The following is an 18882-nucleotide window of genomic DNA, read 5'->3' on the forward strand; positions in this document are numbered from 1 at the left end:
TGGGGTTAACATTTTCTAAACAATGTTAAATATCTTGTAGGATCACTTTTCAAATGGCTTCTTTAGAGTCAGAGAAATCTCATCCTAGCCATGATACAAACACTAGGTATTAGCCTTGTGATTCTTCTTCTTGGTGCCTACATGATTTAGATTTAGACACAAGAGATTGCATCTTCAGTCTTCCTTCCACAACCTGAATCCAGCTGCCAATCACCCCTTTGCACTCTGATCAACCTATTACTTGCCAGCTCTTGCCCCAACCCTCACTGTCCCCCTCCCCTCTTTGTACTGGCTATCTTCCCTCTGCAGTCCAGATGAGGGCCTTAACCTAACAAGTCCTCATTAATCTCTAAACATTTGATGGTGTTCTTATGCTTTGGATGCTAGAATTAGTCATTGAATTCCACATGTAATCAAACAGCACTACACTGTTTAATATACATGATTTCTAATCTGTTTGCAATTCTATTAGCTACTTTGATAGATGCTCTGTGTGACAGTACTGGCTTTAAATTCACTGAAAGATTTTAATATTTCAACATTTTTGTGGCATATACATTTCATAAGACCATAAGAAATAGGAGCAGGAGTAGGTAATCTGGCCCATTGAGCCTGCCCCATTATTCAATAAGATCATGGCTGATCTGTCCGTAACTCAGCTCCATCTACCTGTCTTTTCCTCATAACCCTTAATTTCACTTATGTTCTGGTGAATAGGCATCATTTGGCTGTAATTGTAATCACTTTCTGTCACAAAAATATACTTCCCAGATTTTGCCATTTAGGCAATAGAAAATTTCACAATATTGATGGTTTTTTTTTTCTGTATTCTCAGAGCTTGTTCCACTTTGATGTCATAGAGGGCATTGGAAGCTTACATTGATCCACCACTCGATCATGACCTGCCTTCTAAATTTATTGTCTACCCAACATACAACAATGACTATAATTGTATATTAATTACTGCTACTTTGGAATTATGAGGGCAAAAACTAGACTCTGCAAATGAGCACAATTAAAAAGTGATACTGCATAAATTATAAAATACATATTTATATTTATCAGTTTGTGAATGGTCATTGCATTTCCAAATAGAACTTAATAAAATTTGAAATAGGTGAACATTGTAAATAAGTAAAAATTAAAATACAGAAAAAGAGGAAGTGGGCAGAGAGCTATTAAAGCAAATTCTCAAAATTAATGGAAGTATGGCTCAGACTGGAGCTAAACTGCTTCAAGGGTCTCAAGATATTTCTTGAAGATTTTGCAAATTACTTACATTTATTTGTTTTGACCTGTGCCCCTGTGCTGATTGCAAACGTGATTTGGAAAATTTGATAGTCAGCTGAACTTCAGATAGCTTCTGATTCAAGGTTCTTGATGGGAGCAAGTCAATAATGGGAGTATATCTGAACCTCTTTGCTTAAAGTTTATTCATCACACCTCAGCCTATGTTGCCTTATTGACAATCCACAAGACTTTCACACCCACATGATGTTTATTTTATTATCAGAGATATTTGTTCCAGAAATTAGGCATATAAATAGTAGAGCAACTTCAATAAATGCTTATATGTGGTACTTCAGGTTTAGAGAAGACAAGGCTGTAAAAGGAAATTACAGCATGCTTGTGAAATAATATTCCTACATAGTTTAGGCTGAAAATGGGTAAAATATCACTATGTAATCAAGGAACAGCAATTAAGACAGCTTCAATTAACCTTAAACTATCAAAGAAACAGTAATACCAGCTAGGTTTCCATTAGCAAGTAGAAAGGTTGGAGGTACTTACTGTTATCTGAAAACTCAGAATCTGAGTTAGGGTATGAAAGTGATGGAGGGGCAGAATGTTGCAGGGAACTCTCCTCACAACTGATAGTCAACTTTACAGCTCCTTTTGCTTTTTTGAGAAGGTTGATAGCCTATAAAAAGAAAGTAATTCAGAAATCAGTGTATCTAATTTCAATCTGCTGATAACATAGAACATGACTGGAACATACTAATCTTTGGTCAGCACTCCCACAGAGAACTGCCAGTTAATTGGCCTGCATAGGTCAGTTCTTTGTTGATATTTGCACCCCAACTTTCAATTGCAAAGGTTAGAAAGGAGGTGGAGGTCAGAAACTGATGGCTCTAACCTCCTACTTTGGGAACTTCCCCCTTCTCCAGCCCTGAATCTCTTTCACCAATCAACTTCCCAGCTCTTTACTTCATCCTTTCCCCTCCCGGATTAACCTATCTCCTCGTGCTTCTCTCTCTCCTCCCCCACCTTTTAAATCTACTCAGCTTTTTTTTCTCCAGTCCTGCCAAAGGGTCTAGGCCCAAAATGTCGACTGTACTTTTTTCGATAGATGCTGCCTGGCCAGCTGAGTTCTTCCAGTATAGCCCGGTCATTAAACGTGTGAAACCCACAATGAAGACTATTAAGATCTGGCTGGAGGAGGCTGACTCTGCTCTTCAGCACCAATTCCAGCACACAGACTGGAGCGTGTTTGCTGCCCATGCCACCACAGACTCTCAGATTAACATTGATTTATACACCAACTCTGTCCTTGAGCACACCAACAAATGTGTAGATAGAGTGACATCACAAAAACAAATAAAACTTTTCCTCAGTCAGAAACCATGGATGAACAGAGAGGTTCGCCAGAGATTCAGTCTTCAGGTCTGGAGACCGGGAAACTTACAGCTCAGCCAGGGCCGACCTGAGGAGGGGAATCTCTCAGGCTAAACACATGTACAAACAGAGAATCGAGGAGCATTTCAACTCCTCGGACCCCCGGTGCATGTGGCATGGCATACAGGTCATTACAGACTTCAAACCACCCGGTACTGTGCCCCCTTCCAACTCTGCTTCCCTCCCTGATGAGCTCAATTACTTCTACGCTCACTTTCACCGAGAGAACAAGGAGGTCACCCTCAAAGCAGATCTCCCACCTGGTGAACTGCCTCTCTCACTTTCCACCTCTGATGTTTGCGCCACCTTGAGCAGGGTGAATGTACAGAAGGCAGCTGGTCCAGATGGAATACCTGGCCGTGTGCTCTGAGTCTGTGCAGTGCGGTTGGCCAGGGTCTTGACGGACATTTTCAATCTGTCCCTGGCCCAGGCAGTTGTCCCCACAAGCTTCAAGATTGCCACCATCGTGCCAGTGCTGAATCATTCCACTGCCACTGGCCTGAATGACTTCCACCCAGTTGCACTCACCCCCATCATTGCAAAGTGCTTTGAGAGACTGGTTCTATCACATCTGAAATCCTATCTGCCCACTACCCTGGACCCCCATCAATTTGCCTATCACAACAACAGGTCAACAGAGGACATCATCTTCCCGGCACTTCACTCTGCCCTGACCTACCTGGACAGCCCTAACTCTTACATCAGAATGGTGTCCATTGACTTTAGTTCGGCATTCAATACTGTGATCCCCTCCAAGCTGATCGCCAAACTTCATCAGCTTGGTATCAGTTCAGCCCCCTGCAATTGGACCTTGGACTTCCTGACTAACAGACCCCAATCAGTTAGGTTAGACAACCTCTCCTCCTCCACTCTCACCTTGAACACCAGCGTGCCTCAAGGCTGTGTGCTGAGCCCTCTTCTGTACTCCCTTTTCACCTATGACTACGTTCCAGAACATGGATCTAACTCCATAATCAAGTTCGCAGATGACACCACGGTGGTTGGCCTGATCAGAGGGGATGACGAGCCGGCCTACAGGACGAGGTCCAGCACCTGGCCGTATAATGTGCCGATAACAACCTGGCCCTTAACACCCAGAAGACCAAGGAGATCATTGTGGACTTCAGGCATGCTAGGAGTCACACTCATGTCCCCATCTACATCAACAGAGCTGTAGTGGAGCGTGTATCAAGCTTCAAATTCCTTGGTGTCCACATTTCCAAGGATCTCACCTGGTCCCTGAACTCTTCCATCCTGATCAAAAAGGCGCAACAGCACCTTTATTTCCTGTGGAGCATCAAGAAAGCTCACCTCAGTCCCAGGACACTGACGGACTTTTACCGCTGTACCATTGAGAGCATACTCACCAACTGCATCTCAGTGTGGTATGGCAACTGTCCTGTATCGGACCGCAAAGCACTCCAGCGTATGGTGAAAACTGCCCAGCAGATTATCGGCACCCAATTGCCCACCATTGAGAACATCTACCGTAAACGCTGTCTGGGCAGGGTGAAAAGCATTATCAAGGATGCATCTTACCCTAACCATGGACCTTTTACTCTCCCCCGCTCCCGCACCAGCAGGCACAGGAAGAGCTTCTTCCTTCAGGCTGTGACCCTGCTGAGCCTCTCATCACAACGCTAAGCAGTATTGCACCCATATTGTACTGTCTCAGTACTTTTATATTTGTGTGCTGTAGCACTTACTTTTTATTCGCAGTTATTTTGTAAATAACACTTCTTTGCATTTCTGGTTAGATGCTAATTGCATTTCATTGGCTTTGTATCTGTACTCGGCACAATGACAATAAAGTTGAACCTAATCTAATCTAAAATATTCAAGATATCAATTTACTGAAACAATTTATTCAGTTTGCATTTATTATTAAAATGCAAAACCAGATTCAAATTTTCAGTGAACTATTAGGGAAAATGAAATTACATTGCCTGTTGAAATTTAATTAGTAATGATAGATCTTACTGTCAGTTTAATTCAAATTCATACAGTTCAAGATGAGTTAAAGTTAAAATTGTTCCAGCCTGATTGTATTAAATCAAGCTGAAAACTCAAAATAGGAAGAACATTTCCTTTCCAACATTAATTTCTTTGTCATGGTTATAGAGTCAAAGAAAAAGGCCCTTTGGCCCCTCCAGACCAGGCTGACTCGTCCCATCTTCTTGTATCTGGACCACAGCCCTCCATATCCCTCTCTACCACACACACACCTATCCAACCTTCTCTTAAATGTTGCAATTCTCCACCTCTGCCGGCATCTTGTTTCACACTCACATCACCTTCTGAGTGATGAAATTCCCTCTCAAGTTCTCCTTAAATATTTCACCTTTCACCTAAACCTTCGATCTCTAGTTATAAGTCTCACCCAACCTCAGGGAACAAAGCCTGAATGTATTTACTCTACTTATACCCTTCAGCATTTTGTATACCTCTTTAAGATCTTCACTGATTCGCCAAAGGTCTATGGAATAAAGTCCTAACCTAATCTTTCCTTATAACTCAGGTCCTCAAGTCCCAGCAACATCTGCGTAAATTTTCTCTGCACTCTTTCAAACTTACTGATATCTTCTCTGTACGTAGGTGACCAGAACAGCACACAATACTCCACCAACATTTTATACATAACATTTTTAACATAACATCCTACCTCTTGTAGTCAATGCTCTGATTTATGAAAACAATCTTAATTTTATAAATTGCTTACAATACCATAGCACTCAATATTTTTTTGACTATGAACAACTGGTGAAGGACAACCTTTGTAGTTTCATCATATTAACTTTGGCAGCATTCTGCTTCACCTTGCCAATCTGTATCAGCAAGCAATGTGTAAAAACCCTCATACTATATTATAATATAAACTCCTACATTTAATAGCCACTTTATTAGCTACTCCTGTACTTAATAGAAGTGGCCATTGAGTGTATGCTCATGATCTTCTGCTGCTGTAGCCCTTCCACTTCAAGATTCAATGTGCTGTACACTCAGAGATGCTCTTCTGCACACCACTGTTTTAACGTGTAATTTGAGTTACTGTTCCCAATCTGTCAGCTTGAACCTCCTCCAACCTCTCTCATCAACAAGGTAGTTTCACCTACAGAACTGCCACTCAGTGGATGTTTTTTTTTGTTTCTTTGCACCATTCTCAGTAAACTCTCGAGACTGTTGTATGTAAAAATCCCAACAGATCAGCAGTTACTGAGATACTCAAAACACCCTATCAGGCACCAACAATAATTCTGTAGTCAAAGCCACTTAGGTCACATTTCTTCCCCATGCTGATGTTTGGTCTGAACAACAACTGAACCTCTTGACCATGCTTGCATGCTTTTATGCATTGAGTTTCTGGTACATGATTGGTTGATAGATTATCTGTAGCAATGAGCAGGTGTACGGGTGAACCTAATAAATTGTCCACTGAGTGTATGTTTATGTGCTGAATAGCCAGTTCCCTATACCGTTAAATCAACTCATCATTTATATCTTAACTTTCTGTCAGCGTATTTCAAGCAATAAAATTGAAGCACTGAGAGTAAGATGCTTAATTTTATAAAACTGTCTGCAGGAATTAAACATGGAAATATCCTGAAGGCTGTTCTGTTTAAAGAAAGGTAGGGGAATAGCTCCTGGAAAGGCAGAGGCATGGAGTATATTACAGGACCTTTGTTGTTTCCCTGGGGTTTCACTTTGCCTCACCCTCAGAGTTATGGTAGGAGGATTATGAAACAACTGTAAAATTTCAAGTCTTTCATATTCTCCAGTTAATGAGTTATTATGCATGACATACACTCAGTGGCTGCTTCATTCAGAGAGATTACTCAGAAATCATAAATAAATAAGATGTTTGGGACCCTGGTCAATGAAAATCATTCTAAAGCAGTAGAAAATGCCGACCAAGAGGACTGCAGGGTCTAACATGTCAACAAATAATATGAACAAGAGAAAATCTGCAGATGCTGGAAACCCGAGTAACACACACAAAATGCTGGAGGAGCTCAGCAGGCCAGGCAGCATCCGTGGAAAAAGTAGTCGACGTTTCGGGCCGAAGCCCATTGGCAGTTCTGGAGAAAAAAAGCTGAGGAGTAGATTTGAAATGTGGGGGGAGGGAAGAGACAATAACCAGATGTTAGGTGAAACTTGGAGGGAAAGGGATGAAGCAGAGCTAGGAAGTTGATTGGTGAAAGACACAGAAATCCATGGAAGAAAGAAAAAAGGGGGTGGGGGGGGAAGAAGCACCAGAGGGAGGTGATGGCAGGCAAGGAGATAACATGAGAGAGGGAAAAGGGGACTGGAAATGGTGAAGGGGGAGGGGGAGGTATTATTGGAAGTTTGAGAAATCGATGGTCATGCCATCAGATTGGAGGCTACCCAAACAGAATATAAGGTGTTGTTCCTCCAACCTAAGTGTGGCTTTATCGTGACAGTGGAGGAAGCCATGGATGGACAAATAATATGATTACCTTTTCGGGAGGTTGTGCCACTACAATCTCATCATCCACAGCCAGGATTCTATCCCCTACTTTGATTCTTCCATCCTAAAAGGATAAATTATAATAAATTTGTATAAGATTAGTTTTACTGAAGATGTCACAACCATATTTTGAAAAAGAAAACTGTGCCTTATTGTGGCCTTTAACTGCAGTAAGGGTAACAGCGAGGACAAAATTATTGTTCTGAGATGTGGGGGGAGGTGAGGAGAAAAGAGCCAATGTTAATAAACACTTACACAAGCAAATTGCATGGACTGAACCTGACTGGGAGAAAAAGTGATCAAATTAAAATGGATTGAGTTAAATGACATCTAGGTATAAAAACATGTGGAAGTAATTTATAGGCTCCCTACTAGCAGAACCACTTCTTGTGAGAGCACGTAATTAAAAAAATGAACAGCTTGTCGCAAGTGTTATCCAGTAACTGTACAGGAGGGACGTGTATCTTCATAATGATTAGGAAAATTAAACTGAGTAAACCAGTTTGAAGGAAAAGTTCAAAGAATGCATTCAAGAGAATTTCCTGCAGCAAAAATTCAGGAAACCATCTAAGAAACAAAGATTATTTTAGTCATTGCCTTGTGTAATCACATGATTAGTTAATAGTAATTTCATATTTTGGGATCCTCAAGGGAAAAGTAACCACCAAATGGTGAAGTACTATATTAAATGTGATGCATAACAAGTAAATAGGTATACGAGAAGAACTGTCTGGGAAGAGTGGTGTTGGTGTGGTGGGGGGGGTGTGGCAGTTGCTGCTGAAATTTGTCCAGTCACACCAAGCAGGGGTCACCAGTTTCATTCCATAAAATCAGGTGGGTATAAACAAGGCAGGCTTTTAACTTTATCGTTAATGTTCCTGACACTAGACAATTTTAAATTCCAGATTTATTTACTTGAATAGACATTCCCCACCTGTCACATTAGAAATTGAATTTGTGTTTCTACACTAATAATCCACAACATATCCACTATGCTGCTAAAATCCTAACCTGCATTTTCAAAGAATTTGCCTAATCTTCAAACTTGGTTGAGGCACAATCACCTCCAGCTAGAAATCAGGATTAATTAAAGCAATTACTTTGGTATTCCAACAGAAACCACATACTCTTCCCTTGCCAATGTTGCAGGCAAACCAAACTGTTGGTAACTGAGAGCTTTTGTAAAGACTGTGTACTTTTACCTTTATATTATCTCCCAACTTCCATCCTGATATCACTCTACTAACCCTTGACACTCTCTTTCTTGCATTTGCCTCTTTGAGATTTGATTATTCCAATGCTAAACTGGGCTCCCATTCCACATACTTCATAGATTTTCACATTCTTTGCATTTGTTGATCTACACTGGCTCTTGATATAACCATGCCTGAAATAATAAAGCCCTTACCAGATCTTTAAATGTTAAGTTCACCACCATTCACAGCACTATAACAATAGTCCATTTCTCTAAATGTAACTATAAATGTTTGTATTAGTCTACTGACTACGTTTTTGTTGCATCAGAATTGATGTACCATCCTTCAGCTACTTTTATTCTGCATTCTGCAATGTTCTTCCTGAGCCTCTCAATCTTTCCCCCTTGAATAAGAAACCATTTAGAATCCCATTTAGATCAAGATTGTGATCAGTTCTCTGCATGTCTCCCTCCTTGGTTCAACATCTAGTTCTTTCCCAACATCCATGTAAAGCACCTTGGGATATTAATGGTGGTATATAAATGTAAGTTGCTTTATCAACGCATCCATCCGAAAATGGCAATTAAATATTGGTTTTACACAGGTTACAGTACACTAAGCTAAATCATTTTAATATTTTCATAAACTCTTAAATCATTCATTCTTTTTTAAAATTTCTTTTATTCAATTTTCAAACTTGATACATAGAATAATATCTAACATCCCCCCTCCCCTTAACCCTTCCCCCCGTTACATACCCCTACCTAAAAGAAAAAAAGAGGGAAAAAACAGAGAAAATGAAAAGAAAGAAAAAAAGATAGAAAGACTGCCTGGATATTGGAAAGTCTCCACATGCTCCATGGGATTCGAAATAAATTTAATATATGTATTTGATTCTTTCCCCAAAGGACCAACACCTTTATCATCGGAGCGCCTATATATACAATCCTATCTTTTGTAAATAAGGGTGTCAAATACTCAAAAATGTATCATATTTATTCCTTAAATTATAAGTAATTTTTTCAAGTGGAATACAGCTAAAGATTTCATTATTCCAATGATCCATACTTAAATACGAATCCGATTTCCAAGTAACTGCAATAGCCTTTTTGGCTACTACCAATGCAATTTTTATAAATTCTTTCTGCTATTTATTCAATTTAAGCTTCGGTTTTATCCCTTCAATGTCAATCATTCATTGCTTAAGCTTATTTTCTGTCTGAAGCTATAAAATTAGGGCACATATAACCGCCTCCCTTAGATTTTGGGAATAGCTATTTTAAAACAATTTATGATTGCCAGTGCCATTGACTCTTGGAAACAATAAAATGTGTTATCAATATTGTTGAAAAAAGAATGAAAACTCAGAGAATTAATTGTCCAAAAGACAGAAAGTGCTTACAATGCAAAGTTATTTGAGTCAATTGCTTACCTTTATTGCTGCTCCATTGTCAGTGAGGCTTTTAATAATGACTCCTTCATTTGTGTTGTCTTCACTGATGGCTAGACCAAGACCACTTTGGTCCTATAAATTAGATTTCAGGATCCAATATATTAGATGTGGACCACTTCTGATAACTCAGCACTGATGTTCAATTTCTATGAATGCATATTCCTTCGCAATTTTACACCATAATTAACTTCCCAAATAATATGCTATAGCATCTGTAAGGCTCAAATTATTAAGAAAACCTTTAATATTCACCTCCATCGTCATTGGAAAAATATCTCACAGAATAAAGAATTAGCTCATCTCAAAGATAACAGTAGGAACGCTAAAATTGGCTTGGTGTTCTTGAGCTGGCTGTGGTAAAGGGTTCACTATGAACTGTTTAGTCAAATTAATGCAGTCTGTGTCAGTAGAGCTATATTCAAGGAGAGAGGAACTAGAACAACAACACTACATATTTCACCACTGGTATGAACATTGCATTTCCAATATTAGGCAATCCTTACTTTCTGTGTTCCATTACTTCTCTCCTTTTGATGAACCTCTCTCCTCCCAATTTTGTTCCTTTTCCTGCATCATCTTTCCAGACAACACTGCCCATGTTCATCCTCCTAACCCTCCTAGTTCTATCTTCATACTGCCCTCACATTCCATCCATTAGATCCCCTCTCCCATCTGCCCTTCATCACTTCCTTAATGATTTCCATTATCAACTTCATTACTGCCAGATTCCAGCATTTATAACCTTTGCATCCTCACTTCACTCTCTCTACCCTCCCCATCAGCCTTTATTCCCCCATTGTCTCCTTCAGCTTATCGCCGAACTGCCTCCATTGTCCAGCTCCACCCCTCCCATAAGCAAGTTTGAAACATACAGAACAGAGCAGCCAACTTAACTAGCATTTACACCTTCCCTAAATGGCCCATCAAACTATGGCATGTACCATCTAGAGGGCAAGAGCTGAAGGTGAACGGAAATACCCCAAATGCAAGTTGTAAATATAATTTCTGCTTCTTCATACTACTGGGATTAAAAATCCTGAAACGCCTCCTCAAAAGTATCATCACTACAAGATCTAACTTTTATCATGGCAACTAAGGTAGTACCCATGGGTTCACAGACAGTCAATAGATGCCACATTCTTGAGTCAAAGAGAGTATCTAGTTTTCTAAAACAGTGAAATTCTTTTAAAACAGCATTTGCTATGCATGAAACAATTAAATATAAGCAATCAACAGCTTGTTTTTTTAAGGTCGGATTTATTCCTTATGCATATCCATCTACAGTAATGTACATACCCAATTAATTCATAACTGCTGTAACCTGTTCTTTTTTCAGCTAATTTCACTGGAGCCACTCTTTGCGCAGATGGAAAAGAGCTGCTGTTTTAATAAATAAATAAATTCATTATGCTGCTCATTACTGATGCACATTAACTGGGGCTCAGGTGTCAATTTGCTTCAGCACCTGCCTCCAGATGATGCTTGTAGCTTGGGTTTCCTTTCCTAGTCTCCTCCTCGTACAGCCTTGGCACTAGTTCCTAATGGTTTCACACACATTTGACGTTTTTACAAAAGCATTCAGAATTTTGATCAAATTATTGTGACACTGCTCTTTAATTGTTCACATCTGTTTAAGTCCATAGATGCAAATCTTTTTACCCGCACTGTTAGTTTTCTGCCTGCTCTCAAATAAATCCGCACCTGGATCTATGCATAATTACAGCTTTAAACTGACCTTGGGAATCTAGGTGCCAGTTGCAACTAACTGCTTGTAAATGCCAGTCTATATCCTGTTTCAAGGTCTTTGGGTACTACATCCCCACCAGAGTAATCCCGTAATTATCCCTGCAAACTCTTTCATAAATGAATTGAAGTTCAACAAAAGGAAGATGCGTAGTCACTGACATTAAACCATCTGGAACATTTAACACACTGTATTGATGAAAACTAGGATATTCTGTTGGCTCTGTGCTGATTATTTCATGAAGATAATTTTCTTCAATCATTTAAAAATAATAAAAATACAAATATTAGAAAATATTGGACTAGTAGTTTTACATTAAGAAACAATCCATTTTAAATGAAAAATAGTTCAGCTCCATCTGGAGATCATATTTTAACTTTTTACAAATTATTCCCTGCAAATTCAATGACGACGCACAATGTATGGAGCTTATTATGTGTTTCTCTATCCAGTTCCATTAATTATTACTTCTTACTAATGCCTATGTTCCTTTCAGCACACACAAAATGCTGGAGGAACTCAGCAGGTAAAGCTGCGTCTATGGAAAAGAATAACAATCCATGTTTCAGACCAACTCAGCCCGAAACATCGACTGTTTATTCTTTTGCATAGACGCTGCCTGACCTGCTGAGTTCCTCCAGCATTTTGTGTGTGTTGCTTTGATTTCCAGCATCTGCAGATCTTCTCGCCCATGTCCCTTTCCCAGGCCCCAGCAGCCATTCATTATGTGTGAACTTAGTCAGCAAGTTTTAGTGAGTTATTTAACATAAAAAAAGTAAGAATTTGGATATAAACGATAGTAATCTTTTTTTAACTGTGATGTAAATGATAGTAATCTTTTTTAACTGTGTTAAAAGTTCACAATGCAGTTTTGCATATATAATTTTAATTATTTAAATCTCATCAATTATACAGAAGTCGGACCTACGTACACCAAATCAAAATGCAAAACATAAATACTGGCCCATTTTTTTTAGATTGCACTAAGTCATCATTGCAATGCTTTGATTGTAAAATATAGAATATTCCATGCAATGGATAAGAAGCACCATTTTGTCATAGGAGTTTATAAATCACTATTTTCCTTACCTTTGTCAATAGTATATTATGCACATTCTTGAAATTTGAAAAATCTAATTGAGTGGACGTCTGTTCTCGGGAGGGCAATGCTCCTGTGGTATCTAGAATCTGAACATAGTGACAATTACTAAAATTAACCATTTCATTATGGGCCACTTCAACCCCATCTGCACCATGAAGTCAAAAAGCTGTTTAGAAAATCAAGCTTGAACAATTCTATGATATCCTTTTGCAGCAGGGACTGTGCAGCGCTGTGCCTTACTTATGTTGATCGGGTGAGGGATATATCCATCCATTGGAGAAAGAAACATCTACTGTTTCAGTAAGTTTGTGTCATCATCAAGCCCAGGTGGGCCACACTTGGCTCCAGTTATTACCTCTGTTTCAACATGAAGAGGATGCATTGTTGTACTATTATCTCCATTGAATCTATCCCGAGCCTCCACCTGAGGTTGCTAATTAATACCAATCAAACCAGCAGTAGTTTTGAATTCTAGGCCATTACACAAAAGGCAGTAGATTAACACTGTCCAAACTTAATTTCATGTGGAATAATTGTACCCATCACACAGTAGGGGTGCAAGGTCTGTTTAACAACATTTCAACCAAAGCAGTTCAGATAAAAGATCTGTGAGTACACAGTATATAACATAAATACCTCCCTTACAGTGTTTCCATGGAATTATTCCAAAAAAAAACAAAACTTGCTAAATTCCCTCAAATGTAAACTTGCATTACTTTCCTTGAGACAAAATTATAGAATAAAAAGAAAAAGATAGAAGTGTCATCCCTCACCTGTCTCCTAAGAACTGTGCATTGCCAATCTCCTGTCATTAACTAGGTCACAGAGCTTACTGGCAGAACTACCAAGTTCTGAAATCTAATTCTCATTAATACTGATAGGGAGTTTGAACCACACCTAATTTTGATGATAACATTGACATAGTTAACTGACACTCCACTAGAACATAGAACATTTGACAGTAGAGCACAGTACAAGCCCTTCAGCTCGCAACGTTATGCCAACTCACTCCAAAATCAATCTAACCCTTCTGTCTCAGGTAGCCGTCTGCTTGAGGTTTCTAATCAATACAAATCAAACCAGCATTAGCTTTGATTACAAGGCCATTTCACAAAAGGAACCTCCAACGGCTACAACCTTGTCATGGTTTGGAGGCTTGCATGCCTCAATGACCCGGAGAGCTATGTTGGGTGGAGTCAGGGCTTTACGCTTTGGCTCTTGGTAGGATCAGCCATGCCAAACAGGTCAAAGGGTAGAGGCCAGACTAAGAGTGGTCCACCAGTCCTCCAGATTCGGGGGTTTGGATCAGGGCTAACAACCCTGACTGGTCAAACAAAATTGTTACGGAAACAGCAATGAAGAATCCTTTTACATTTGAGTGCAATAGTATCCCTGGTCTCCACTCAGGACTTGCATGACTGACAGTAGTGAAAATAGAGAGAAAGCTACTGACATGATGAAGGAAGCCCTGAACACTATGAGAGGCGGAGGACTTTCATTGCTACCCTAAGTGCCAGCAGCATAATGGGCAGTAATCTAACCTAATCACAAAAGGAAGTAAATTAATGCTGCCTAAACTCAATTTTGTGTGGAATAATTGTACCCATCAACTGTAGGGGTGCAAGGTCTGTTTAACAATACTTTAACCAAAGCAGTCGAGATAAAAGATCTGCGACTACACGGTACATAACATAATGCCTCTCTTACAGTGTTTTAATAGAATTATGCAAAAAAATTATTTCATCCATGAGCCTATTTAACTGTCCTTAATGTATCTGCCTCTACCACCACCTCTGGCAGCATGTTCAACACACCTACCAGCCTCTATGTAAAAAACTGCTTCTGACCTCCCCCCCATCTTCTCCTCCCAACTCCTTAAAGTTATGCCCCCTTGTATTTGCCATTTCTTCTCTGGGAAAAGGTATTTCAAAAAGACATGCTTTCTAATCCAAGCAGCATCCTGGACACACTTAAGAAAATTGTCATTAAATTGTCATTTAATTGTCTGCCTTCAAGTTCGACCTTCCAAACTGAATCATAGAGCATAGAACATAGAAATTTACAGCACATTACAGGCCCTTTGGCCCACAGTGTTGAGTCAACCATATAACCTACTCTAGAAACTGCCTACAATTACCCTACCGCAGAGCCCTCTATTTTTCTAAGCTCCATGTAAGAGTCTAAGAGTCTCTTAAAATACACTATTGTATCTGCTTAACACTTTTCTGGATTGAACTCCATCTGCCATTTCTCAGCCATTCTGTATACTGTCAATATCTTGTTATAACTTACTACAACCTTCTACACAATCCACAACACCATCAACCTTCATGTCATTTGCAAACTTACTAACCCATCTTTTCACTTCCTCATCAAAGTCAATTCTGATACTCACAAAGAATAGGGGTCCCAGAACAAATCCCTATGGAACACCACTGGTCACCGATCTCCAGGCAAAATACCCTCCAAATCTACTACTATTCTCTACTTCCTGTGTGTAAGCCAATTCTAAATCAACACAATCGCTTCCCTGGATCCTATACCTTCTGACTTTCTGATGAGCCTAATATAGGGAAGCTTGTCAAATGTCATACTAAAATCCATATACGTTTGTACATCATCCACTATGCCATAGACAGCCTTCATCGATACATTTTACCATTTTCTTGAAGAATTCAATCAGGCTTTTCAGGCATGACTTGCCCCTCACAAAGCTGACTATCCCTAATCAGCCTATAATTCTTCAGATGGTTGCATATCTTGTCTCTAAGAATCCTATCCAATAGTTTTCAAAAGGATAAGACTATGCAGATATCAATAACTTACTTGAAGGAACTAAGGGTAGAATGTTGTCTGGTGAGATTGAATCACAATGGTAATTAAGTCAGTACTTGTTGCTTATCCTTAGTGAGCCTTTGGATGCTTGCGCTATCTTCTTAAACCACTAAGGTTCATGTTATTGGGTAGGGTGCTCTAGAAATTTGACCCAATGAGAAACAGCATTATACTTCTCAGAAAGAAAGGGGAAAAGTTTAAAGGAGAATTTTGTGCGCAGACAATGCATTGATGCCTTCTGAGTTTTGCAATGTCAAGAACAGTCTTGACGTAGCAAAATGACGGGCCCTTTCAAGAACATTGAAAGAGCCACAATTTTATTGTTAGAAAGGAGAATAGTCTCAAAAGGTTCTCTTGCTCTTATTTTTGATTCTGACAAAGGCGAAAAGAATTTGTATGTGTTTTAAAGACTGTAATGCTGGGTTCTAGAGGTCAGCTCATATTTTTAAAAATAATTTGCACATTACTTTTTATAATTGAGAAATATTGCCCCAGAATTTTCTGTGAGCAGCTGTGGCTACTGGCCCTACAGTATATCTGCTAGGTTCTCACTTCACCTGGAATAGATCTCCCAGGAGAAACTTTGACCTGACTGACAATGCCTAGCAGATTGCAGTCCAATTCTTACTGGAAACTGTGTGACACTGGTACCATTTCTGGAGCACAGACAAAGAAACAGCAGGGAAGAAGTTCAGGACTTCCCTGTTACTGCATACTTAAAAGGGAATTCCAAATGTTCTTACAATTATGTTGGGATATGCCAAGAATTATACGTGAAATTGCTAGCAGATCTCAAAAAAATCTAGCCTATAAATTTATGTCCGCCATGTTTTAGTGTGTTATCAGTTTTTTTCTTCTTCATTGATAAAGCACCTGAAATAAAGCATCTGTTTCTCTCCCCTCAGATACGGCTGACCTATTGATTATTTTCAGCATTATCTTTTTTTTTGTCTAAGTTTCAGTATCTGCAGTACTTTTAGGTTAAGTTATTATATTTTGTTTGATTTTCAATACATTCTCATTTCATAAATAACCAACACACACAAAGGTTTAGCTCATATTCTTTTGAGCTTAAGAATCTAGAACAAGCTTGTATACGGTAGGAATTGGACAGTTAAGACTCCAGAAATATTTCTGTACACAAAAGATAGCAAGTTTGCACCTCAAAGCTGTGAATGATCATTTCACAGATTGTATTCAACACTGAAACCTAAACAATTTTGAATACTGACTATCAGTGGTTATTGTCACAGAGTCATAGAAAACTACAGTGCAAACACAGGCCCTTTCCCCATCCAGTCCATGCCAAACCATTTAAACTGCCTAGTCACATCGACCTGCACCTGGACCATAGCCCTCCTTACCCCTCCCATCCATGTACCCATCCAAACTTCTCTTAAACATTGATATCAAAATTGCTTCCATCACTTGCTCTGGCAGCTTGTTCCACACTCTCACCATCGTCTGAGTGAAGAATTTCCCCTCATGGTCCCCTTAAACATTTCACCTTTCACCCTTAACCCATGACCTCTAGTTGTAGTCTCACTAACCTTAGTGGAAAATATCTGCATATGTTTACCCTCATAATTTTGTATATCTCTATCATATCTCCCCTCAATCTAGTACATCCCAGAGAATAAAGTTCCAACCTTTGAGTCTTTCCTTGGAACTCAGGTTGTCCAGCCCCAGCAACATTCTTGTAAATACTCTGTACATTCTCCAGTTTATTTACATCTTATCTGTAGGCAGGTGACCAAAACTCCACATAATACACAATTTAGGCCTCACCAATGTCTTTTACAACTTCAAAATAACATCTCATCTCCTGTACTCAGTACTTTGATCTATGAAGGCCAATATGCCAAAAGCTTTCTTAATGACCCTATCCAGCTGTGACACCACTTTCAATGAAGTACGGACCAGTATTCCTAGATTGTTTGTTCTACCACACTCCTCAGTGTCGTTGTTTTAGACAAGCCTGGTTGATCCTCCCAAAGGAGAACACCTGACAAGTGCCATTTTTCAGCAGATTTGTCCAGCAGGTTTAGATTCTGCTGCAAGCTTTGATAGTTTCCTCGCTGTCCACTACACCCCCAATCTTGGTGTCATCTAGTCATAGTCATACTTTATTAATCCTGGGGGAAATTGGTTTTCGTTACAGTTGCTCCATAAATAATAGTAATAGAACCATAATATAGTTAAATAGTAATATGTAAATTATGCCAGTAAATTATGAAATAAATCCAAGACAAATTTGCTGACTGCATAAAAACCAAGGAAATGGCATATAAGGTAGCAAAAGTAAGTGGGAAGTTGGATGATTAGGATGTTTTTAAAATCCAACATAAGGCAACTAAAACAGCTATATGAAGGGGAAAAATGAAATATAAGGGCAGACTGCCAATAATATAAAGCAGGATACCAAAAGTTTTTTTTCAGTTACGTAAACAGTAAATGGGAGGTGAGAGTTGATATTGGACCACTGGAAAATGATGCTGGTGAGGTAATAATGGGGGAACAAAGAAATGGCAGATGAACTTAATAAGTACTTTCCTTCAGTCTTTACTGTGGAAGACACTAGCAGTGGGCCAAAGGTCCATGAGTGTCAGGGAGCAAGAGTGAGTGCCATTGTTATTATAAAGGAAAACGTGCAAGGGAAACTCAAAGGTCTTAAGGTGGATAAGTCTCCTGGACCAAATGGACTGCATCCCAGAGTCCTGAGAGGGGTTGCTGAAGAGATAACAGATGCATTGGTCATGATCTTTCAAGTATCACTTGATTCTGGCATGGTCCCAGAGGACTGGAAGATTTCAAATCTCACTCCACTCCTTAAGAAGGGAGGAAGGCAAAAGAAAGGAAATTATAGGCCAGTTAGCCTAACCTCAGTGTTGGGAGTCTATTATTAAGGATGAGATTTCGAGGTACTTGGAGACTAATGGATAGAGTAAGTCAAAGTCAGCATAGTTTCTGTAAAGGGAAATCTTGCCTGACAAAACTGTTAGTGTTCTTCGAGGAAGTAACAAGCAGGGTGGACAAAGGAGAGGCAGTGGATGTCATTAACTTGGATTTCTAGAAAGCATTTGATAAGGTGCCACATATGAGGCTGCTTAACAAGATAAAATCCCAAGGCATTGCAGGAAAGATATTGGCATGGATAGCGGAATGGCTGACAGGTAGGAGGCAGCGAGCTGAAATAAAATGAGCCATTTTTGGTTGGCTGCCAGTGACTAGTGGTGTTCCTCAGAGGTCAGTTTTGGGACTGCTGCTTTTCACATTGTTTATGAATGATTTAGATAATGGAATTGATGGCTTTGTGGCAAAGTTTGCTGATGATATGAAGATAGGTAGAGAGGTAAGTGGTGCTGAGAAAACAATGTGATTGCAGGAGGA

The 18882-nt window shown here is 39.4% G+C and overlaps 1 protein-coding gene across 5 annotated transcripts in view; it reads right to left on the reverse strand.

Moving 5' to 3' along the window:
* patj (PATJ crumbs cell polarity complex component) overlaps positions 1 to 18882 on the reverse strand; it is a 317427-nt gene that overhangs the window by 72357 nt on the left and 226188 nt on the right. For all 5 annotated transcript variants that reach the window (XM_072273781.1, XM_072273782.1, XM_072273784.1 and 2 more), the window contains 4 exons: positions 12645 to 12743; positions 9791 to 9883; positions 7152 to 7226; positions 1792 to 1921 (listed from right to left, as the gene is read on the reverse strand). In XM_072273781.1, the coding sequence (XP_072129882.1) occupies positions 1792 to 1921; positions 7152 to 7226; positions 9791 to 9883; positions 12645 to 12743 (397 nt within the window). The remainder of the gene's footprint in view (positions 1 to 1791; positions 1922 to 7151; positions 7227 to 9790; positions 9884 to 12644; positions 12744 to 18882) is intronic.

Source organism: Mobula birostris, chromosome 12 (genome assembly GCF_030028105.1).
Source record: "Mobula birostris isolate sMobBir1 chromosome 12, sMobBir1.hap1, whole genome shotgun sequence".
NCBI classification, from domain to species: domain Eukaryota; kingdom Metazoa; phylum Chordata; class Chondrichthyes; order Myliobatiformes; family Myliobatidae; genus Mobula; species Mobula birostris.